Below are 25,794 nucleotides of genomic sequence, written 5' to 3'. Positions count from 1 at the left end.
TTTGTTCACAGGAAAATTAAAGTCCTTGCACAGACAAGTCGTCATTTGTCAAAGTATTCATCATAGATGCCTAACTACAGAACAGAGCTACCCAAAGGCTATCTATCCATTGCTGGCCTCATCCAGACCAGGACAGCCTACATTTATGCTTGATCTGCTCTCATGAGTTACTTTAGGGAGCTAACCTAGCAGAAAGCTACTCCTGAGGAAAAAAAAAAAAAAAAAAGGAAAAAAAAATATTGTATGCCAAATTCTGACTGGGTGCCCTGTTAAGACAGAGGAAATTCTGTCTCAGGGCAAAGTAGGAGACAGTCTGCCACAGCAGTGGAAAAGCAGAACCTCCTGCTCTGGGAGCTTGCAGTTACAGATAAGAACTGCTCAGTTATCACAAAACTGCATGGTAATATGGCCACTCACCACTAAAATGATCACCATCCTGACAGCAGGTCCATGTGACAGCTGGAATTTTCAATGGCCTTTAAAAAGGCTTACTAAATTCCATTCATCTTCATGGCATCTGGGTTCAGGTCTATCAGCATTGGTTTCAACTACAAAGGGCAAGTTTTGCAAAAGCAAGCTTTGCATATCCAACAGACCATCAAGACTTCAACAAAATAAGGACATGCAACTGGAGTAAACAAGGAAATAAGTAGCAAGCACACATTCCAAGAACACGTTTAAAAATAGTGCTGTTCTTACAGAGACAGCATGCACCCATTTTCATCAGTAGTTGCAAAGATCTGGTAAAAACCATCATTTGCAATAACTGAGCTTCCCAAGGAATATGGTCTATTAGACATCAGATATTGACCATTCTAGTGGAAAATAGATAGCATGCAGAAGACAGGAAGGATCCTGCATTTCTCTATCCACTGCTGCAATATCTTCCCAAAACACAGATGAACTAGTCACAAAGAATGGCAGACATCCTATTGTGTAGAATACAATTCTACTGATATTAAATTGTATTAGAAAACCATACTTTTTTACATATTAATTTTAGAAAGAGGGAGAAATATTTTGACAAATGTCAGAACTTCCTGTTATGGCATTCCTGCAAGAAGTGTTTCTTTCTCTCCCTTCAAATTAGTTTGTTCTAAAAGACTGCATTAGGTAGAGCAATACTTAAAACATCTAAACAGTCAAATTTGAAACAAACCAGTCCAAACCTGCTGGAATTAAGTTTTCTATGTGATCTAAAAATACTGGGTTTTGGATTTTCTTACACATGAAATCTGTCTACTTTGGAGCTCTGTTTCAAATCAGAAAACAATTTCCTTAGAATCCCAAAACCTCCACAAAATAGAGCCTCTGTCTACTAGTCAACTGTATGCAAGCTTCCAATTTTACAAAACAAGTTTCAACATATGTCCTTACAAGAATATCCAGTATCATGTATTTCCTCATGTGAAACTTGAGAATCTTAACACATTAGTTTAAAATGAAAACTTTCACTTAGTCTGAGCCGGATTTAAGTGTTTTTGCCTTGTTCTGTATCTCAATCTGTGTGAGATTAATTTATCTTGTGAACACAAGCCTTGATTGACTTGCATGTGTTTATAAATATGTATGTACAATTCAGAGTAGGAAAGCAGCAACAGCATTACATCAGCCCCAACACCTGCACCATGTTGACTGAAGCAGAGAAGACTGTCTATTGTTTCTCCTCCTTAATAATGTCTGCCTTCCCAGCCTCACAAATGCCTTACTGCTCTGCCAGTAACATAAATCATGCTGACTCTCTCTGACTTGCAATTTCCACTGTGACTGGAGAGGCGGGTCTTGAAAGAAAAAAAAATAAACAAGACCCCAACAATAAACTGTGAAAATATCTAACAAATATTCTTAAGATTTTTATAATGACATTTGCCCAAAGTGCCCATTTGAGTGGAAAATGTTTAAATTGCTTCATTTAAAAAAAGTCTACAGTCCTAAGGGAGCTTTTAGAATTATATACAAAACAGTTTCATGCAGATGGAGGGCATTAAGTACTTCATGCATGCAAGAGAAAAAAAAGCTTGAAGAAATGTTACAAGAAGAAAGCAGGAATATTTTAAGTCTGAGACAGAGATCTTGTTCATCACACTCACAGAGAAAACAAACTGAAAAGAAACCAAAAGGAAACAGCTGACATATTATAGAACAGATTCTTTCAAAAAACTTACTCAGCATCTAATGTGACCGTCTCAACAATCCTTCTACTAAGTTAAAATGTAAACCTTAAAAAATACCTAATTTTACACCACAGAACTTTGCCGCTCTCTAAACTGAGCTATGCATTTATGCAGAACAAATGGTAAGGATCCAAGTCAGCCAGCACTGGGGGAGACACTCACTATACGTCACCCAGAAAACAGCAGTTTCAGCAAACAGGAAATCCAGGCTGGAACTGAGACCAAGACTGCTAGCCATGACAGCAGTGAGTGATGGCAGGGTCTTTTAAGAGGAACAGTGGGGACAAAATCTGGTTTAGATTGAAATGGATCACTTTAGATTTTAAATTGATCACTTATGGAAAGGTTTAACGGCCACCTGCAGCAGTTCCAAGAGGTGGGACTCAAAGACCCCAAGTGCATCTATCTTCAGAATCAGGCCCTTACCAGAAGGCAGCTGTGGGAAGGATGTTAGCTGGAAAAGCATCTGAATACCTGGAAAACAGGCTACAAAGGAGCAAGCATTAAGACAAACCCCTGCAGGGCAGCAGGACTGCTTTGAAAATGTTTTTTTATAATTTCCATCTTGATTCTGAAGTGATAACATCATGCCACAAGCAAAGGAACCAGATTGGCAATGTTGTCTAGAGCATGATTTCATCCTCCTCACCTTTCAAGTTGCGTATCAGCTCAGAAGGACACTGACAAGCTTAGCAGCACAGGCTTGCTGCTGGAAGAATGTGAAGCTAGCAGGGTTTTTCAGGTCAGGCTGGACCTAGTACAATGCTGCAGATTAAGCAACTTCAGTGAATGAGGTGGGAGTCTCAGGAGCAGCTCCTGGGAATAAGATTTGGAACACCTAACCAAGCATTTAGGTAGGAAGGGACTGCCAGCTCTCAGTTTGTTCCTACTTTGATGCTCCAGGGATCTGAAAGGGTAACCTTTCTGGAAGTGAACAAATCATACTAAGAAAAGCATTCTGTATCACCCATTTCTCCAGTATACAAAAATACCCTGGAAAAACAAGTTTTGGTTGCTGCATGGCAGAAGTTCCCAAACTGTTTTAAAGATCTGCTGCGGTTTTGTCTTAAAGCTCATCAATGCTAAAAGCCCATGAAAAGCTGTCATTTTCTCACTGCTTGTGAACATACCAAATGGTAATTATAAACAAGCATTGTGAAAAGAGGATCCAACTGTTGGACAGGTTCTTGAAACCTGGACACAACATTCAGATATTTTTCTGTAATTTCTGGGATCTTATGCCTGAGGTCTGCTGTCAACAGTAGATTATCTGGAAGTCTTTCTACTGCCTCTTATTGGAGCCCAGATCCTTAATAGCATCATTTAATATTCATTATCTATTACCAAGATGTAAAAGAGACAAGTCCTGTGACACAATTCCTGCCTCTCACAAAGTGAAGCACCTAACACCAGCTGTTTTAAATGTCAATTTAATGATAAATAGTGTCTCACAAAACAAGGCAGACATACCACTGGAAATGTCCCCATGTTCCAAATGCCTCTCTTGTATTGGATGCATCATTCTTGTAACCTTGCAACAGTCAGGGCTATTCATTAACCAGCTATTAGCTGAAAAAAATAAAATGTCCATTAAAAAGTAGCACCAACTTTCTGAAAGTGCAGTACACTGAGACACAGGTAAACTTTCAGAAGCAGAAAAGGATTTTAGCTAGCAACTTCATCCTGAACCTCTGCTTTATCTAACAGGATTTTGTACTTTTGTAGAAAGCTGCCACAATAATCCAGGTAAATTCTGAGCATGTGAAAAGGAAAAAAAAGAGGAAAAAAAAATTGTGATATTTCAGGAATACTCCGGATGCTGCCATGCAACCTCTTCAGAAAGAGAATTCCTTATACTGGGAGTTGATTTTGTGCCACCTTCTGTTATAAACTCAACGGATGCACACAATAATATATGGGTGAAAGTGATTTAAAATGTGTTTCTTATAATGCTTGAATAAGGACCTGCTTCTGGAATTATTCACACAAACTATTTCCGTTTGTTAAAGCCATTATCCCTGTTCTCTGACTAACCCCCTTTTCACCTCACCTCTTTCAAAAGAGAAAAAAAAAAAAAAAAAAAAAGCAAAACCCAACAAAACAAAACAAAAAAACCCCCAAAAACCAGAGAACAATTTAAATGTTTTGATGTGACAAATGCCAGACTCCAAAGCTCATAAATGTGCTCGAACAATGCATTTGAAACTCTCATCCCAGCACCTTGCATCTTCAAATAATCTCCTGAGCTCATTCAAAATGCAAGCCCTTTAAATGTACAAACATGGAAAGAACCTTCCAGCTCTTGTAAAGAAGATAATGAATCACAAAGCTAACTTTTTATTTTCAAGATGTCTCTCAATCATTGCTTCCGTGATTTCATTTTCAGCCTCACCCTGTCCTGATCCTGGCATGTTCTGCTCCAGAACACACAGAGAGATCTTAAGCTCTGCTTAAGATTCAGAAAGAAGATAAAAAGTACAGTAACTAGAAGTGTGCTCTCCTGCCTGAAAGGATGGGGGGAAGGGCTGATAGTGATGGGGGACAGCAAAAGAGCACACAAGAGCACACACAATATAATAAAGGAAAATGCTCTTCCAGAATGAGATGGCAAATGAAGGAAGCAGGGGTGGAGGGGGAGCAGGAAGGGATCTAAGCAGTTATGAAGAAAAAATAGAAGCAGTTTTTAAACTCATGAGAGAAAATCATCTACAGATTTACGGAAATTGATGTAATTTTTAAAATTTAAGCTAAAAGGCAAATAAACAAAAGATTTAAAGTAAAAGGTGAGAGGGAGACCTATCCTGAGCAGGTTTCCAGTAGATGCTGACACTACGCATTATGAAGCCCTGGATTTTTAAGTGGAAGGTATCTGGAAAATGATTTTCCTTCAAAGCAAACCGAATGTGACTAGGGCAGACCTACAAACAAACAAGCATCAGCACCCTTGGCTACCCAGACCAAAGAGACAGAACTAATAAGCTCTTCAGCTGGCTATGGGAATGAAGGGATGGCCCTGTGTGGATGGCACATGTAAACCACCGCCAAAGAGGCATCCTGAACACATTTTCCAAGCATCTCTTTGGATACAGGCCTCTGCTGCTGGCCTGGATAATAGCAGGACTGGAAGCAGGAGTGGAAACCACAGCCTCCAAATGCTGCTCAGCACTGCTAATAACAGGATAACCTGGTGGTGTGGAGAGGGAGAATTTCTGCTCAGTTTACAGCAGAAATCAGAGTTCCTCCCAGGCAGCAGCATCTTCACTTCAATTCCACAACCCACTAACCAAAGCTGATTCTCAAAAACTTTTTTGGGGGTTGGAGGTTTGGTCATTTTCAGGTTTTTGTTTGTTGGTTTGGAGGGGGTGGATGAAGTTTGGGGGCTGTAGGATTGTTTTGAGGGGTTTTTTATATTTTTTTTTTCTTTCATGGTCCACTATCAGGGTATAATTAAGGTTCAAAGTCAAGAAAGAAAGGGAACCAGCTCTGTGTCAGCAATCAGCTCAACATCCTGTTAATATCTACCTATAATCTCTTCCAGTCTAGGCGTGTAATCTACCTGAGAGGTAAACTAATTTTCCAGTGGTTGCCTCCATGGGTTACCAATCTCTATTGCTTGTTATACATTTAATCACACAGGTATAATCTCTCTCTCCTGAGAATACACAACCAGGTATTACACTTCCGTGAACCCCATTCTCTTCATAGTAAAGAGCTTGTAGCTCCAAACAAGGAATATAAGCTTAGTTAGAAATGAGAAGCCCTATTTCCCCATGCACGAGGATATCCCTTACTTTACATATTTAAAGAAAAATACAACTGAGTACAAGCAGCTAGAATTAACCTCAAAAGCTTTTGTTTTTTTTTTTTCCCTTCCAGTGTTTTAACTTGTTAACAAATCAAGCTAGTTTCACAGTCTCTAGGTGTCAGTTCTCAGGGAAAAAAAGATTAGCAAGTTATAGTCATAGCTTTTAACAAGTTCTCAAAGTTCCATAATACCTCATAAAACAAGTATCACTTACATCCCCACCACCCAGCACTGTGATCCATACTGAACATGTGCCACAACAGCGAACGCACACCATTTCCCTTACAGCACTGCTCAGTCAAGTCAAACTGACACGTGAGAATATGGTACCCCACATTTCCATTTTTTCCCTTTTCCCATCCTTAGTGATGACACGTATCAGGTCTGTAAACCAGCTTTGTCTTGAACAACCCTCAGGCAAACATTACTGAGTCTCTCTTTGCAGACCATGAGGGACTTCACCTGCCACTGTGGCAGGACCGTTCTGGCCATGCTGGTAGCCACAATGACTGGGAGGCAGACAGGCAATGCCTATTGCTCTCCCAATGTCTTGGGAAAACAGGGATTAACATCAAATCACTAGAAAGAGGTGACCTAAATGCTAAACAACATCCTACATCCTTGCTGCTGACAGGACTATTCATTTCAGAGTGGACAGGCTCTATTTTACCAACAGTTTTCTCCATTTATATACACACACTCCCTAACACACACACACATGCACACACACAGGTTCTTATTATCAGACAATGGTTGAATGATCAAAGGTTAAGAATTACTCCTATCTCTTTTTGCTTTGTTGATCGTTTTAAAACAAAAATCAATTCAATGAATGTATCATTTATAGAAATTGTTTTTAACTCAGCTGTTCCACATAGGGATTGGGAAAGGAAATGGCTATGCTGCAAAAAGAGGGAATAAAAGCTCCCAGGCTCCCAAAGGATGATTTATTCCACACTACCCAAATTTCAAAGTGAGGTTTCTCTTGCACACAATAGTTAATAATCTGGATTCTTCTTTGCTGCACTATTATTTCACTGACAGAATTTAATGGCAGTATAAAATGTAGGAGAATATTTTACTCTGCATATATTTTGCACCTCCATCTCTTTTGCATCTTATTTCTCTTTCAGTACATAGAGTTGAAGGCTTTGCAGCATTTACAATCCCTTACTTTATGTGCCCAGCACAACAGGTACCCAAGTGCAATAAAAAATAAATAAGTACAATAGAATAGAAGGACATTTTCTCCTCAGCTACACATCAGGCACCTGAATTTAGGTGAAGTCTCTGTACTTGTAGAGTCAAGATGTGAATTGCTGGTCATGGACAGGTCACTGACAATATAAAAGGAGAGCAGTGCTGTGTTGGGATAGTGAGGAAGAGCCAAGTCCGAGACTTACCCAGCAGAGGTCAGGCTAAACCAAAACTTCACTGTCATTATAGGTCCTAAGAAATTGTCTCTCGGGTCCTTCCCACTGTTTCCCCTCAGAATCAAATAACAAGTATTTTTACAAGTATTTTTAGATACTTAAGAATTACTCTAAAAATCAATTTAAAACAGCAAAGATTTAAGTTTCTTGGACAAAATACTCTTGAAAAAGGCTAAGGCAAAAGCATCTGACACCAAACATTTGAAGAACTCAATATTATTTCTGGGCAAAACTGTATTAATTAAATGAAATAAGAAAGAAAATCCACTGTAGCAACATAAACAAAACACTGTGCATGCTGTCCAAGAGTATTTCAAGCAAATTTTGTGCTGATACACAAGGCATAGTAAATGCTTTTAAAAATACACATTGATACAAGTATTCATAATGACAAGGGGAATCATGAAGGGTCCCAAGAGTTTGGGAGTCATCTGTCCACAAAATGAGAACAAAAACATCATGCATGTGATCTAGCACAAAAAGTAGAAGACAGAAAACACTTAAAACAAGACTCATGGAGATAGAATAAAGTAAGCCTGCATAATGTGCTCATATGCATGACAAAGAATCTACATAGGCCCCCGCAGCTTTCAAATAAAAATGTGAAAATAATATAAAAACCCAACAAAGGAGATGCAGTGTTCAATATCCCAGTAAGTTGCATTGAAACAAACGAAATAGTAGAGAATGCACAAAAAAAATGCATAGAAAAGTTAAAAAGCGCATCAAAAAAAGCATCAAACATGTCTGTGTTTTTCTGATACGTACACATACATGCGAACATGCATTACTTGTTAAGTAAACTTTTCTTCTACAGTCAGCATAAGCATTGGGGGGAAGGTCTGAAGCACGTGAATAAGATTTGAGCACAGGTAAGATGTTCAGTAATATTTCTTATGACAGTTAATACTAGAACATTGCAGACAATGCTAATTGCACACTGAATATTGTCTGAATCAAGGGGTTTGAGAAATCACCCAACACTGAGTATGGCAAGCAGCAACACCGCATTTCACAGGGGAAGACATCAGAGCTGTTACGCAGTCATTACCTTAAGGAAGCAAAGCGCCTTCTGTTTGACCTAAGCAGTTGGTAGGCAGTGAGCTGTTCATGCTTAAAATGCCCAAGTTTACAATCCAAGGCAATGGATTTTACAGCACAGACACTGGCACTCTAGGTTATGCTCTAGTCTCCTTTTGTTCCTGCTTACCAGAGAATGTCAAGATTGGTGGAGGCAACTTTGGATCACCTCTGGGCCTTTCTCCTTGCCCGGCTCTGTGGTCTCAGAAAGGTTTGATCACAACTGTCTCCCTGAAGATGCATGCAGAAGTCTTATCCCAGAACACACCTTTTTTCTCCTAACAGTGACCCAACTCAGAGCTTGTGCACTGTCCTCTAAAGGCATGCCTAGAACTGCTTTATGGTCTCTGCGCTGAGGACAGTTTATTTTCAAGCAGATCACAGGCTTTGAGAGGCAGCTCTATTCCTCTTGTTCCACATTAAGCGGACACAGCAGTTCAAAGGTTTTCAATGACAATATTTACAGCAGAACTAGAATTGGCTTGCAACCTACCTGTATTGATATTTACACTTTTCTGAAGAGCTGCTTTCAAGTCTTGGCTGTGCAGAAAGTTAAAGAGAAAATGTCCCACCTCAAGGGAAATACCAAGTTTCTAAATCACTGCTCTATTTTTGTAGAACACAGAGTTTTATCCACATAACACATGCACAAACCTTTCAGCTCTGATTAATAAAGAAAATATGGTCACATAAAATGTACTGCAGGGATGCCAGACGCTGCTCTTTTCTAAGCAGGATCCGCATTAAATGTGACTTCTTTAGCATGCAGCTTCTGCAAGGATTTAAAAGACTACACCTGAAATCCAAGAGAAGTAATTCAGTGTTATATTTATAAATTCAACAACAGTTTCAACTGAGGATGAAATGAAATACAAATGACTACTAAATACTACCATTACTCTTTAAATACCTCTTCTGCAAAGCCAGAATCGATTACAGTGATTGCAAAAGTTGGAACACCCTCCCTCATTACCTGAAAACTACTCAAACTTGGGATGAAGTCAAAAGAGAGACACAATCATGTCATCACAACAAGACAGACAACACCAGTGCTCCTCCAGACATGGCCCATACATCTGTGCATCCTGCAGATAATTTTTCTTCTATCTGCTATGCTAGCCACCCTTGATCCATCTCACAGCTAGTGATTAATTACACGTCAGTACAGCAATTCATACAAGTCAGACCTTTGAAACAGAAAGACACTGTGGGAATATTCTGCTTTGCTTTTTAAGCACTTTCCTCCACTGATAAAACTGAAAGTAATAAAGCCACATGCTATCAGAAGGTAGTATTTCTGTATTTTTGACTGCCTTGTGGTACAGAGAAAAAACCCTAACCTGTTATGCATCTTCATATTAAGTACTTAGCTGTCATTTATCACATCAGTGTTCAGTGAAAGTTTCTTTGAGGGAAGGGAAACACTTTTCAAATCCAAACCCGTAACACACATGTTGTACCATGTGTGTTATAGGTTTGGATTTGAAAAGTGTTTCCTTCCATCAAAGAAGCAACACTGCTCTGCAGCAATGTGTGCTGATATCCCAGCTTAGTACTCACTGCACTTTGCCAGCCATGGAAATGTCTAACTGCATTCTGCTTTTCCAGCCCAGAACTCCCTGTACTGCTGCTATCACCACTTTGTTGTGTTCCTCATGCTCGTTTTGACAGCTCTTGTTAAAGACTAGCCAAAATGTAAGCCTGGTTTAGACAGGCAAATCACCTCACTCATACAAAGGCAATCTTCAAGCCTGCCTCAGTAAATTAAACTTACAGTTATAAGAAAATAATGAGAAGCATTCCCATTGGCTCATCTGAAATGTGGTGCTAGCTATGAGATGCAGCCCTGAATCATTCCAGCCCAAGTCCACCTTCAGAGACAAAATACACAGGATTTGAGAACAGGGTGGTGTTTTCCCCTTCTGCTCTGTTTATTCTTGCCAATGTAACTACATACTTTCTTGGGTCAAGAAACATCAACAAGTCCTGAAACTGCATGAAAAATGCGAACAAGGACACAAAAGTGTTATGCAATCGATAAAATCGTTATTTTTTGCAACTAAAGCTAGGTTTAATAAAATATTCTTCTAGGTAAGATCATTAACGACAAAATGAGTAGTCGTTGAATTAACTTTTAACTTTACTTTAGCTTGGGCACCATTTACTTTAGCATGGGCTTCAAGCTTTCACTTGAAGCCAGTGTGATTTCCATGTAGTACTCCTCAAGTAAATTAATAGAATTTATTTTGATTTAAAAAGCATTGTTTGAGCATAAAGATTCAACTCTTCTTGAGAGGAATGGCATGGCCTCACATGGAAGGGGTGGACTAAAACCACCTGGGATCCATTCCAATCTGAATTTTTCCTATGATCTTGATACTCAAGATGTTCAGTCAGATGCCAGTCTGTCCAGGCTATTGGGATGACCAGAGGCAGGATCTGGAAGAGCCTGCACACTCTTATTAAATGCAATAAAAGTCATCATGCCAAACTTCTTATGCATGTCATACAACACTCAACAGCAACCAGTATCAGTCACAAACTTGCCAGTTCGATATACCTGTATCCTATGACTCATGCTATCATCTTGGATGTGTTAGCAACAGCTGTTCAAGTAACAAAAGCATAAAATGTGGCCTTAATGCCAAAAGTGTAAAATGTGGCCTGAATGCCATTAACCTACGCATATTTTTAACAGAATATTTATAAGGAAAAATCATAAGTCAAACCTAAGTAGTGTTCTTGTTATCTTTCCTAATGCATTGTTAGATTTTGCTAGTGATGCTACAGAGCTTGTGCATGTTTGGGATTTTCTCCTTTGTTTTGCTGGCAGGACCAGGGAAGTCCCAGGGCTGAGACTGGTGGAGAGGCAGCGTTCCCAAGGACTGTACAATAGAGCAGTGTTTCCTAAAGTAGGTTATGTGAAGGACGAGCAGAAAGGCATCAGAGGGAGGGGTGACTGTGGAAAATATGGATGATGTCATCCTCAGCATTAGCAGATCTTTGAAAATACATGGCAGTCATTTATTGCCCTGGTAGACGATAAGGAGCTATGCCTCCAAAAGTTGGGAAAGTCAAGACCTATCCCAGTGTTTCCTTGTTTCACTGAATCCTTTTAACCAACTAGTTCTGGAAACATGGACAACTCGGTTATAAATGGCCACGTGCTCAGCCTTTGTCTTAAGCCTATGCCCAGATGACCCATTTTGCACATTTCAACCAAGAATAAAGTGACCTCATTTTCAAAAGTGCTGAGCACCAGCTGTTCCTATTGTATTCACAAACTGCACTATAGGTTCCTGTTTTCAAATTCTTGACCTCAAAAAAATTTTGAGGCAGCAGAGTGGTTATATGTTTTTCTACTTGCCATATGCCTATTTATTTTAGTTCAAATATAAAAGTCTGGGTCAAATACTTTAAAATCCTGAATGCACTAAATCCTGAACAAGTACTCTCACCATTAGAACTTAAGTGCAACCTAAGTGAGACACGTGATCTAAAAAAAATATTTTTGCACAGAAGAATGACTAGATTGAAAGTCATAGTATTTTGGCTTTCACTCCTGGTTTCTTTTTTATTTTCTTTCTTTCTAATGAATGGCCTAAAAATGGGGGAACAATAGCATCCCAACTGCTACACCTGAATTGGTATTTCTGGGATTAAGTTTCTTTGTTACCTGCTACATAAAGTTAGGTTAAAAAATTCAAGACCATTTTGCTATAGCTTTTGGCTAGTGACCTTTCCCTAACAAACTGGTATTTTGAAGTTTTAAACTGTTACTCAAGTAGTTTTAAACTGTTAATTGAACATACCACTGTCATCTCCAGACAAAATATCACACTGCTTGTGCAAACAATAAATGCAACTACCTTAACTCTCCCCCAAACCATACAGCTTCAAATCAGCAAAATCAACAAAACAACTTACCCACAAATCACAAAATGAGTCATGCTGATGATCAGTGCACAATATTTGGTTTTGATTTGTAAATTAAGCTGTTTTTTAATAAAAAGAGAGCAAGAAGACCTCAAAATAGACTGAACTTGCTATGACTTCTTGTTAATCTCTACTGAGAAGACACTGATTTGCACTGCATTGCAGCCCAGTAAAAAAAGATCCTGACTATGTGTGAGGAAAGCACTACTGCTTTTGGGCATAAGTAAATGAATCTATATAAAGACAATACATAAATGCACACCACCTAGTAAGAAAAAAATCATAAATATTCTCTCTCCAAATACATTGTTTTATTATTCACAGTATAATTCTCTCCACCTGGAAGAGACACTGATTGTACTCCCAAATCCAATAGGTCTTGATACCTTGCTTATGTTGATTAGTCAGAGTTCTATTTTGATTCCCCTGTAAAAGTAAACCTGGTCTTGCTTTGTACTTCTAGCCCTGCCTGTATTTTACAAAAGCAGAAAGCAAAGCTGTGGGAAGGAACTTTTCTGAAAGCAGGGCCATTGGGTGGGACCAAGCACCCAGAAGAGGGGAGGGTGAGATAAAAGCAGGAGGGTTCAAGGTAAAGGCCAGGAGCAAAAATGTATTGCTGTTGCACAGATAGACTCTCATCTCTGAGAACCAGAAGCAAAGCAGATATTACAGTAGCTCAAAATCAGTGGTTTGATATAGTTTTCTGAAATTCTGCCCATACTTGCTGATATTTTACAGGTCAAACTGTCTACAAATGCAACAGGAAACTATCTGGAAGTTGCTGGTAAAGGGCATATGAAGAGGTAAAACTTTTATTTTGTTTTGAAAATAATTCAGAATAGAGACACTGTCAGATCACCAAAAGTCCTGAGATGTATGAAGGTGTTTGAGCAGACACCACAAGATAGCAGTAAAGGAAACAAATAAAAATGGTCTCTTTCTCTTGGTGACACAGTCTTTGAAATACAGCTTGTTTCCTTGGTCTGAGAATGATTTGTCAGTGACCATTTGAGAAAAAATGGCTATAAATCCTGCCAAAAACAGCTTATAAATCCCTTCACACATCAGTACTTTTGGCTTCACTTGTTCCGTACTGCTGATGCTCTGAGAATCACCAGAAAGCATATCCCACTCTTGACCTCCAAAGCCAGACCATAGTATTTCCAAGCTTTGCCCTACTGGCAGAGCACAGAGATTTACTAATATCACAAGAAGAGCTGGCTGGTCTTGTTTGATGAACTATCCTAAGAACAGTTATCAATTCAATATTAATTTGACCCTTAATGCTATTTTTCTGTGTAAATTACAGCTGCAAACACAATGAGGTCATCTTCTCTAATCAAAAATGCATGACAAGCAACATAAGATTCCACTTTTGTGATTCACACGCTAAATGAAAAAACTATGCAGCAAACACTAATTTCTTATCTACAAAAGCAGGTTATGTCTTTTCTTTTTTGAAGAACAAAACCAATATAACAAATTCATCTATACCAAGAAATAGCTAAGCATAACTATGATTTCTATATCACTTTAAACAAGCCATATATATGTATATATATACTCTTTATATACTCTCACTGCTGCTCTGAACTGGTTTCAGGCAGCTTTTAAATTTTTCAACACAGCAGTAGCCATGATCTATTCAACAAATTAGCTTGCACTACACCCATCCTTCCACAAACGCTTGGTCAGACAGACTTAGTGGCAGGCCATCAGCTCCTTGTGCAAGGGGTGGTAGGACTCTGAGGAGTCCCAGCACCCCACCCATGACTATACCATCCAAACCCCTTTTGGCTGTGAAAGAGATGACAAGAGCGCTGGTAGAGGATTTACACTCATATTAGTATTTCTATACAAAAGGCTTCCAAAAATGGCAAAGTTGAGATGCAAGTACTAAAGAGAAGATTTAAATGAAAGTGCCAACATCAGTTCTTGCAATTAAACTCATTAGACTTTGGCCTTTTCCTTCTGACTACATTTGTGTCTTCAAAGATAAAAGTAGTCAGGCCAAGAAAAATACCCAAAATGCTCACACATAAAATGCAGCTGCTTAGCATTTGTCATTACCGCACTCACTTCAAAAATACTGAGCAACTTAAACCTGCAAGCCACTTGGCTTTAGCTAGAGATAAATGCCTGAGATAAGAGAGGCATAATTGTTCAATGTAATACTGTAGCATGTTTTATATAAACATTTGCTAACACTGCACTTATATATTTCATTTAAGTGTTGTGAAGTGCTGCTGAATGTTCCAACTTTATTTATGGCCTGTTCCTGTAATATTTACACATCCAATGTTCCCCCTGATGCTGCATTAAATATACTATCCCAGCTTCAAAGTAGAAAGGAGCACTTATGCTTTACAACAGAGGGCATAGCCTACAGGTTTCTAGCAGTTACCTAGCTTATTCCTCTTCACTGCTGAAAGAGGAAAGGGGAAAATCAGAAAAGAATGTGTTAATTTGTGAAGAGAACATGAAATTAGGATTAAAGATACCTTTTGCATTTAGTAAAATGCTTTGAGTTTAACCATAATTTTTCTATAACCTAACTATTAAGTAAATTATAACATCTGAAATCAGGGTCCCCACAGAGGAGACATGTTTGTAAACTTCATGGACAGTTTGGTTTCATAATGTATGTGTGACACTGCTGTCCCTCTGTTCTTCCACATCACAGCTCTTGGACAGCCTCTAGCAAACTTGACAGAGAAGGGAGCAGCCTCAAAGGTCTTATGTTCCCACAAGTCTTGGTGACCCACCACAAGGTGTACTGAGGTAAGACTGAAGCCAGACATTCCAAACTGCCTAGAAGGAAGAGATGAGAGAAAGGGATGGAAAACACAGCTCGCAAAGACTTATGTTTTTTTCACTTTAATAGCTGGTTGTAACTACCAGGGAAAAGTCCTGCAGCCTCCACTCAAAGAAATCTCCCTTTGAATACTTCAGTTTTCTGCTTGCTTTTCTGCTGCAAAATCAAGGGGAGGAACTGCCATATTGCAATGACAGCAAGGCAGAGGTCAGAATCATGGGAAGGAAAGGCAAATTTCATGACGGCACACCAGGGCACATTTCAGCAAGGAATGACATCTAAAATTCAGGGCAAGATGCCTGGTTTTGTGGTAGAACAGTCTACAAGTAATACTCAGTAGTAACCACTTCTGGCTCCAGGTCTGTCCCTTTGTCTACCTCCATGCCTTTGACATAAGTGCCTCAGGGTCCTCCCCTCTACCTGAGCACCAAGAGCTGCAGATCCTCCCTTTGTAGGGGATGGCCAGCATACAATGCGCATGGAAGACCACACTGAGGGCACCACTGCCACAGTAGTGACAGCACTCATTTCAGTGACAGCTACTGCAAAGGCAGACAGGGTATTACTCCATAGCAGTGTGATGATCTTCCTTTGAATCAGACAATTAGGAATAAACCAACACCACTAATAAATGCAGGACTAAAGCCTGATGGCTTTCATACTGCAAATGATTCTTGGTCTTCCCTGAGCACCATCAAGTGAAGTCCAATTTTGTTGCCTGGCTCTGTCTACAGAAACCATTCTACTGTTGCCAGCAATGAACTCAACAGACTTGCTTTTGCTCTCATGCTAACATAAACAAGTAATAACTCAGGTAAAAATCAATAGAATTGTACTGGTATACAAAGAAGAATCTGACCCCATGGTCAGTTTGGTGATTTTTAATGATCCTACAATTAGAGAAACCAAATTAAACATTTAACATTTGACCTTTGCTGCTACTTCTAAATTAGCTAATAGAGATTAAAAGCACATACTTTTTTTCAAATATTTACAAAAAAAGGTTTCAAATCATGCAAATGACATTTAATATGCTTTCATTGTGCACTAGAGTTTAAAATACTATTTTTTTAAGGTGGAATAGTAGCTTCAGACCCTAAAAGCATGGACTTTGGAGGTACTCTGATTAAGCACCCACTAGACAGATTGGATCATGGACTGGAGCGGATGAAAGTCAATGGCCTGTGACAATCTCAGTGATACAATGGTGTTTAAGAACAGTTCTGCAAATAAAGCAAGTGACAAATTTGGAGAGTGCTGAGAGGAATTTCCTCAATTTTTTTTAAAACTGAAGTCTATTATGAAAATTTCATCACTTGTTATCATATTTACTGTTTTCTATCCTATATTTTCTACCATTTGCATTTTTTTTTCAATGTTTATATTTTACTCTTGTTAGAAAACACATCTCCAACATCAATTACAATTACTAACAGCATGCACATCTAAATAAACACCTGCAGTTGTACACAAAGCATAAACAAAATACACTCATATTGGTATAAAACACAGCCTCCTCAAGTAAAACATATTAAATGGTTGTGCTCTGATGTTACATTAACAAGTAATACATAGAAACCTTCACAAGAAGGGTGGAGATTAAAAAGAGCAGTCTTAAAAAGAACATACATATAAAGATAAATGTATACAATAAAATTATATAAACATGTATGAATATATTATGGCACTCAGTACATGCAGCGAAGTTATTTTGCACATACACAGCAAAAAGATGATTCCTGCAAGCATCACTGAATGTGCATAGTGCATCTCTTGGGAGGGCTGGACCAAGTGCAGTGCATTCACAGACAGTCTCTGGAAGAATCACCACACAGAGCTGTCTCCATCCACTTCCACACAACACACCTGAAATTTACTTCAGAACCCATATTTCTGTTATGCTGGTCTATGAACTGACAGGGCTTGGAACATAATTCTGATGGATGCTTAGGCAGCTCTGCAGAGAGAATGGTGACTGTATTCAGCTCTACACTCCACCAGTGTTTTTAAAGGCAACCCACTGAGCACATGGATAGAGTTAGTTCAGGCCCATATGAAAATCCAGGTACGTGAATTTTGAAATCCCTGAAGTCCATCAGCCTTTAGAGGTGTTGAACATTTGCCTTCTTCAAAAAACCAGCACTTTTACGGAGACACCCAATGTGTCATAAGCTCAGGAAGCCATGCTATAAAGTTATGGCCCTTAGCTATTAGCTGAACCAAGATTAATCTTGTGAGCCAGCCAATGCCTCCAAAATAAGGAAAAGGGATACCTTGGAGACATGAAACATTAGGACCCACTTCTGCATCCTTTTCTCAGGTCAACGGCTGTCTTGAAACAGCAGTTCCGCTTTACCAATAAGCAGGAGACTCGGAAACAACTAATGCCTTGGCACTAGATCCTCCTTGCAATTTGATTCAGGAGTTGACATTTTTGGAATGTCAAGAGTTGATACAACAAGAAATTCCTGCTCAATGCAAGCCTTTCATCTAGGCATGTCACCTTCAAGATGAGAGGGCTCATGAGGCCCAGAATTCAGAGGGAAAGGAAAGGAAGGAACTAAGAGAAGAAAACTATGTGAAAGGAATAAATGGAATTACAGAAATAATTAACAAATGCTTTTTTCATTACTTCAGAAGAGAATGTGTGATGACATGAATCCTATTAATACCCAAGTTACAGGAATCTGCAATGTCTATGTTGTTTGGAGACAGGATTAATGTTGCCTCTTGACCTAACAGCTGATCTGCCACCAAAAATACCAAGAACGTCAGAACCTCCTTCTCACATGCATATATTTCTCATTCTTAGGAAAAGCAGCAAAAGAGGATGAAACCTAATGCTAGTTTAGTACTGACAATGCACACAACTAGGGGCTGCCGCAGTGCAGCTCCCTTCATGCAAGGCAAGCAGTCGTCACTGCCCTAACACACTGCCTGGTATCACAGGGTGCACCTGCAAGCAAAACATCATGAGGACTGCTAAACAAACTGTATTGCCTGAACCAACTGGCAAAGGATGAGAAGTCTATCGGGGGAAGCACCAGATGCACTTGCTTTCTCCTTCCACTTCCTTAGATACCTGTTTGTGGTTATAGTTGGACACAGCAGAGTGGGCAAGACAGACCAAGGTCTAAAAGCACAGAGTGGCACAGCCACTCTCAGGTTCTTACTTGTTGCTGGAAAAACATAATCCAAAACTGCTACTGAATGGCAACATTATACCAGAGCAGGTTTCAGATGTTTTTTTTTATCCTTGCTGGTCCCCCACAGCAAAATAGCCCTCCCAAAGTTATGCACAGCAATCACATACATGTATCCATCCTTTCAGGAGTACATAAGAGGTCAAATGCTCCGATCTGAGAAGCAGGTTTGAAGCTAATTTGCTATTAGAGATAAAATGACACTTCCCATGGGTAGCTGTGCTGTCAGACAATTTTGACATGCCTAGTACTGACAAAGCTTGGTTTGACACCAACACACTACTAAAATTCAGTATCAATACCCTTTTGTATGCTTTCTCACTGCTTGATCCACACTATCCTATTCAACTGCAACATTAATTAGTGAATGAATTATGATGACACACACATGTTGAGCTTTTTACCTCAACTCTTTTAATTTACCTTTTCATAATTGAACTATAAATGCAATCTACAGTGAAACACTTCACTGTACTTAAGTACACTGCTGTGGATGTGAAAAAGGGATCACTGTTAGGATAAAAAAGAATAACCACAAAAGCCAAGTGTGCTGTATTGTAGAGCCTGTTGGTCTCTTTGGAACAATCAGCACTGCGATGAAAACCAAACAAGATTATCATCTGGTAGGCAGAAAAAATATTGTATCAATTTTGAAATTAGTTCAGAGACATGCAAATGAAAGACCAATGGTCCTGATTTAAATACAGCCAGTTTAAGGACTTAAATTGAAATCTAAGGGTGAGCTGGTAAAAGTGAAACATACTTCTCATGACCAGAACACAAGAACATCAGTCTTCTCTGGCAGAACAGTAGCTCTGCCCATGACTCCTCTTTTTGTGCTCTGCTGTCATACCCGCCCTTGTTTCTGGTAAACCTGCCCCAGTTTCCCTAGCTGTCCAATCTGTGGCCCTAATTCAAAGGCAGACTCCAATTAAAAGGGAGAATTACTCAGCAGTTACAGCTACATCCTCGTCAGCCTTTCCAATTCTCCTATGGAGGCAAAGAATACGTGCAAGAGAGATGGGTACAAGCAATGTTCGTGGAAGGAGCACTGCTGTGTGTTAAGGTTTCCTATCTAAACAGTCAAGCAAAACTTTGTACACTTCTCCCACTAAAGGACAGAGTCAGACTCTTGGGGCCTTAGGGTACATTCTCACGTAGAGCCACCAGCACACACACAGAGAGAGCACAGGCTCGCCACGGATCCAATTAAATAAACTTACATAAATCATATTTTACTGTGCTGCACAACAGGCAATATGGCTGACCACATCTGGGGAAAAGTTATTGTATGTGGCTCTAATATAAACAATACCTCATACAGCTATTCCAGCCTCTTGTGAAAAGAGGTAGTTAAGAATGTGATTTTTAAAGTCAAGTCTCTAAAATATGCCTGAATTTCACACCTATAGTTACTGAAGAATATTTCTGCAATTAAAATAATTACACAGACTGAACCTAAGATTGATTCAAAGGAAAACGTCTCATGATTTTAGCAATAAGCAAAAAATGCAAAATGTTTCATTTAGGAATGGCTATATATTTTTCCAACAAAACTGGAAGAAGTTGTTCAGAAACTGAGATTTCACTAAAGCTTAAAGGAAAAAAAAGCAGAAAAACGTTTCTTGCTTCTCTGTTCTGTGAAAACATTTCAGTCAAATCCATTCCTATGCAGACATCCCATGCAAATAAGATTTTTAAATTTCACTCTTGAAATTTATTGCTTATGGAAAATTTGTATCTAAAGAGAAAGAAAAGTAACTACATCCATCCATAATGAAAGCAGAGACTAAAAATCTATTTGTAACGTATTACCAACCCCTAAATATTCCCTGAAGATTCACTTCCTTTATTCATAATTTTTGACTGGGCTATTGCAAAGCGAGGACATCAGTGCACAAACAGCCAGCCAATCTGCTCCCACCTGTAATTCCATCTCCTCATCCATGGAACTGCCCTGAAACCAGAGGCTGAGGGATTGCTCAGGCCTTGGGTGAACTTTCCATGGCCACTGGTATTTGTCCTCCATGTCTCAAAAGAGATGTACTGCAGACACGCCCAATTTACAAGTGGAAGTTGCAGCTGTTCCAAACTTCATGTTACAGGCATCAACTTCTCTTAAGTTTCTGGCCACTCTAGTCACCCAGCCAGCAATGCAGTAATTACACCTAAATGCACACAAATCTGAGGAAAACCTTGTAGAAAAAGATTTACGCTTCACTCTGTTTAAAAAAATATTTAGTTTAAGGCTCACATTTTGTGAAACAGGCCACAGTATGGTCCAAGAAGAATGCAGACTCTCCCAACAGCAGAATTTAGAATGTCCTATGAAAATGAAGAATGGTACCTCACTCTAAAATGCTGTGAAAATTTAAGAGGCAAAGTTAAGTATCACAATGAAATTTAGTACATCATCTTTACTGGCTTACAGGATAAACAGCCCAATTTATAGCATTTACAACATTATCACATACTGTCAGAAGTTCATCTACAAACTAGGTCACAGGTCATCAACAGGAAATTCATAAGAAATTATGGAGGAAATTGAAAGCACACAAATGGGCAAAGAAACTAATTTATGCAATCTAGGCTCTCCCAGCACAGCTTCCTGTGTTATGATGAACTAAGCTTTCATACTGAACTTCGCCTTTTCCAGGCCGTATTTCTGAACTGTCTATTATACTCTCTAAGCCTCTAAATGTGGAAGTCAGATTCACTATAAAGAGCCATTCTGGTTTTTTTCTTTAAACAATAAAACTGGGAAAGGAAATGGTACCTAGAAAAGGTGTTTTGAGATCACTAAATGCAGATTTATCACTATTAGCACCTCAACAATGGGTGCACAAGATCCTTCATTGACACAAATACCACAGTAAGGACAGATACCACCCAAACACAAGAAGACATTCTCATATTCCTTCAGTTCCAGCATCCCAGCCAAACTGCACCTGCACTCTTGATCATGTTTGAGAAGATGACAAGTAGCATCTGTGGCCTGTTCTACTCTCACATTAGACATGCTTTTCAAAATAAACCCCCTGGTAAGTAAGGCATAGGAATAGAGAGAGCTACAGTTCACCTAGGTTATCTGGACAACTTTTGAAAAGAAAAGCTGCTAAACAAAAGGAGTTACTGCTTAATTGTTTAGAGCTGAAAGCTGAATACACTATACTGCCTATATCTTCAATGTATCACAAGAAACAAAAGTTAGGGGTAACTTTGCAAGACAGATACGAAATGAAAGACTGGCAAGATGCCTTGGCTGTCTCTCTTCTTGCTCCTTTAGTTAAATATAAAGACCTAGTACAAATGTGATCAACTTTTCCTTCATTCTTTTTCACAATACCCAAATATCCACATAAGGTCCACAAAACAAAAGCAGTTCAATTTCATTCTTACTCTGGTGCTTTTACACCTCATGAAATTCAATAAAAACATTGAGATGTGTTTTTTCAATATCACAACTTAAAACTTCTAGTGAATTGTGCATTTGTAGCTATCTTCTGCAGATAGTATTTCCCACTGAAGCAACAAGAAAACGCACATATACTAAAAAAATTATAGGAATCACATAATCTACAATTTGATGAAAGACAGAATTTTTTGGGTTGTGAGGAGTTGGTTGACAAGGCAGTAGTGATAATAGTACCAAATAACACTCACTTCACATCATTTACTGATGGTATTATTAAAAGGCTTTCTCTTTTGGCTTGCAGGAAGTGAGATGGAAAATTCTGAGAACACAGTGTTGATCTGAACACTGGATTTCACTTGCAGAATGAGGACTGCTATGTTCACACTGAACACACCTATTTCTGGATATCTGTTCTTACCTGCCATTACCAAATCAAAGCCTGGGTTGAGAAAGGATCCTTTTTTTGTGATGGGCAATATTACAGTATAAAACAAAGGATAAGAATCTCCTACTGAACTGATTGAAATGGAAGCACAGAGAACTGAAGAAACAGTTAAAAGTACCCAGGAAAACAAAGTCAATGACTGATACAACTGGGAATACCTCCCTCGCCTACTAACTTTCAAACCCAGTGATTTTAATCTCTCTTTGAGGGAAGGAAAAGGGAAAGTTGCTATCCTCTTTATAACGAATTCAAGCCTGTTAAAAATTGAGTTTTCTTGTTTCGGTTACCTTTTGCAGCCTGTTTAAAAGCTACCAATACAGATCAGGATTCTGTCTAAACTAGACTGCTCTACCCACTCCATCATGCTGCACACCCAAATATACTTGCGGTAAAGCCAGGTCTTTCTTTTTTCCCACCCCCCTCCACAGGCAATTTGAGCAAGATAATTCCAGCACCTATATGTCATCCGAGAGCGAGATACAAAACAGCATCAGTAGAGCAGCCAACTCAATAAAATATGCTGAAAAAAGGAAGCCAGTAGCTATAAACAACTTTCATACCCTTTCATAGCTACAGGCAATCACTTGGGAGCAACAAATTCTGGTTAGGGAAATTTTTGCAACTTCAAAATTCAAGCATTTTCCCTAGGACTACTCTGGTTGCTACTGGCCTTGATACCAAAAATTCTGCAAGAACAAGTACAGAAAGACAATTTCCTGAGACTTGTAGAAAAGCTTTTAACCCTTGTTTCTGCTTCCTGTCCTAGCTAACTAATCTAGAAAAAAAGAACTATAAATGAAAGTGTTCAGTTTAAGTTCAGGCACTCAAGTCTCAGTTTCAATGGTCACTACCCTTTTTCCCCTCTTCTGATAAAAACTAAACCCAATGGCTGGACAGAATTGCATGAAGCATTAATTAGTTACTTCTTACAAGGGGCAATCTATAGTTCTAAGTGAAGATTTACATCTACACCACCAAAACCAAAACCATCAGATATCCAGTTTTGGTAATTTAATGGTAGTTTTGTCATTAACACCAATGGAAAGTATAATGTTTTTCAAGGCAAAAACCCAAATATCATTGTGTTATTTAGCAATTCTTACATAAGCTTTAACTTAGCTGACAATTTTTGGTCATGACTGATACTGTCTGGCCAATTCCAACTACGTAAAAGCATGCTTAGGGGGATCCAAGAGTAACTGTACCTGCAATTTTTTTCAGCACTGCTTTACTTGAGTCATGGCCCAGAATTTGGATTTGATTCTGTTTTAGTGCGGTTCAGAGAGATATTTTACAACCTGCTATGGGATATAAAGCAGAGTCATGCTTCCAGAAAACTGAAAAGAAACCCCCAATTTTTGGAGGATTTCTACAACATGCTTAGCAAAATAGAACCTTTCTGGTCTTCTGATGGTAGTTATATGTCTTTAAACTGGGCAAAGAATGTTACAAAGATAGTAGTTTACTCTGGGATGAACTCTCCAGCATACAAATGAAGGCCTATTGTTGCTCACAGCTGAGCAGGTTATCAGGCTAACCCAAGGTGATCTGCAGAATCCTCACATTTCAGCCCCCTCCAACAAATAATGCATTTTGCAAAGATGTGGCTGCTATTCAATTCCAAAATGGCAAGATATTCAACACCCTTCAGGTTCATCAACTGTTGCCAACAGGGTATAACCTCCACACCTGTGAAAGACTGGGAGCTATTCGTGATGAATCAGTACTGTGTTTGTTCTGAACCTTTGTCTACTCTTGAAAGAGGAGCTTCCTGTATCTTCAGTAGTCTATCATGATACCTAATGTGCATATAGAAAAATTACTTCAGTCACAGATTTACCAGAAAACACAACTAGAAATGTATTCAGATGCAGACTGACACTCCAATACAAATGTCAATGACAGCCTTTGGTGACTTGATCCTGGAATATCTCTGTGCCCCCCAACCTGGCCAAAGGTCCAAGTAAGCCAGCTGAGAGAATGTGGAGATTTTGAATGCAAGCAAGAGCAAGGGGCTAGGAAGGAAAAATAACCTGGAACTTAGCCCTGCAGAGATGAGTGCTTTGAACTGAGACAGAAACATGAACAGGTCTAGGTAAGATAGGCACACACACAGTCTTCTCTCTTTTTGTTATATTCATTCCTCATTGATTTTACTTCTAATGCCATGAAGAAAAGAGACACTCTAGATCCCCACACTCACAGGTCACAATAGCCAGGAAGAGTAACAGGTACTCAACTACAGTTTGGTCAGGACACTGCCCACAGCTCGGTCTAAAAGTGAGCTCAGGGGCATGCAGAAAATGTCTTGGTACCTGGTGAGCAAGGACCAGGCATACACGTGTCATAACACACAGGCATGGGCACAGCACTCACACACCTGGTGAGCAAGGACCAGGCATACACGTGTCATAACACACAGGCATGGGCACAGCACTCACACACCTGGTGAGCAAGGACCAGGCATACACGTGTCGTAATACACAGGCATGGGCACAGCATTCTGTGCGAGTTAATACCACACATACAGCCACAGGAACAAAAACCAGGGCTCTACAGGAGAGAAGAGCTTGTCTTTTGTATTCTTTAAGGCAAGAAACCAGGGAGAAAACAAAATGAAGTGGAAACTGTGCAAAAATGACTGGCCCATGAACTTGAACCAAGTTTGTGGTCTGAAGACACAGCACACTTAGATCCTTCCCCCATATCAGGATGCAGTGAAAGTTCCTAATTCTCTGTTACGGTAAGTAGATGCCACAGAAACCAAAAGGGACTGGAAAGACACAGTGAGCCCAGTAGCAACCTCCCAAGCAATAAAGCAGACACAGCCCCTGAACTAACTGAACAGAGTGACCATCTCAGGGTTCACCAGTTCACCACAGACTGAAGCAAAAGAGACAGATTAGGATCCAGAAGGTAAAGCTGGTCCTACTAGCCACCGACACCCCTACACTCTCAGGTTTTGTCCCAGCAAAGAGTTTGGCCTAAAACAACACAAAACTACTCAGAATTCAGGGAAGCAAAAAGATCACATTACTGTTAAGTAGATATATGGGAAGCTGTTTCTTAATACAACATTTAAAAAAAAGAAGGTGATGCAATACTGATTATTCCATTAAATATTAATTACAATACAGCTGCTTTCAAGCTACAACATATTCCTTTAGATAAATGAATCAAAGGACAGGAGAACTGAATGAGCTTTGTGTGTATCTGGCCCTTCTCAATTACGTTAAACTGAGTTCTTCAACTCACGTGTAATTATCTCCAAATATTAATCTTTAGACTTACAGGTTCAAGCTTAAAACAAAACAAAACAAAAACTCAGGACTCTCAAATTTGCTCAGATGACTCCCAGGATCTTTCTTACTCTTCAATGAGCTTGAAGAGTTTGTCCTAGACCTTTCATCAAACATTCCTGAAAGAGAGAATGAGGTTACCTTTTCCTCCTACAAATTTTAATTTGCATACAGATACCATCAGTTGGA

The 25,794-nt window shown here is 39.2% G+C and overlaps 1 protein-coding gene across 13 annotated transcripts in view; it reads right to left on the bottom strand.

Moving 5' to 3' along the window:
- STOX2 (storkhead box 2) overlaps positions 1–25,794 on the bottom strand; it is a 141,747-nt gene that overhangs the window by 40,036 nt on the left and 75,917 nt on the right. For 4 of the 13 annotated variants that reach the window (XM_050973298.1, XM_050973297.1, XM_018926587.3 and 1 more), the window contains exon 2: positions 3,645–3,743. The exons of 8 other annotated variants lie outside the window; for them this stretch is intronic. Coding sequence is in view for 4 of the 5 variants with exons in the window: in XM_018926585.3 (XP_018782130.1) it covers positions 3,645–3,743 (99 nt within the window). In the remaining variant the exon portion in view is untranslated. Of the gene's footprint in view, positions 1–2,165; positions 2,188–3,644; positions 3,744–25,794 lie in introns of those variants that run through there. One more of the 13 variants, XM_050973301.1, reaches the window with a different exon arrangement.

Source organism: Serinus canaria, chromosome 4 (genome assembly GCF_022539315.1).
Source record: "Serinus canaria isolate serCan28SL12 chromosome 4, serCan2020, whole genome shotgun sequence".
NCBI lineage: Eukaryota > Metazoa > Chordata > Aves > Passeriformes > Fringillidae > Serinus > Serinus canaria.
The sequence above is the reverse complement of the archived record's forward strand: the minus strand, read 5'-3'. Positions and strand labels throughout refer to the sequence as shown.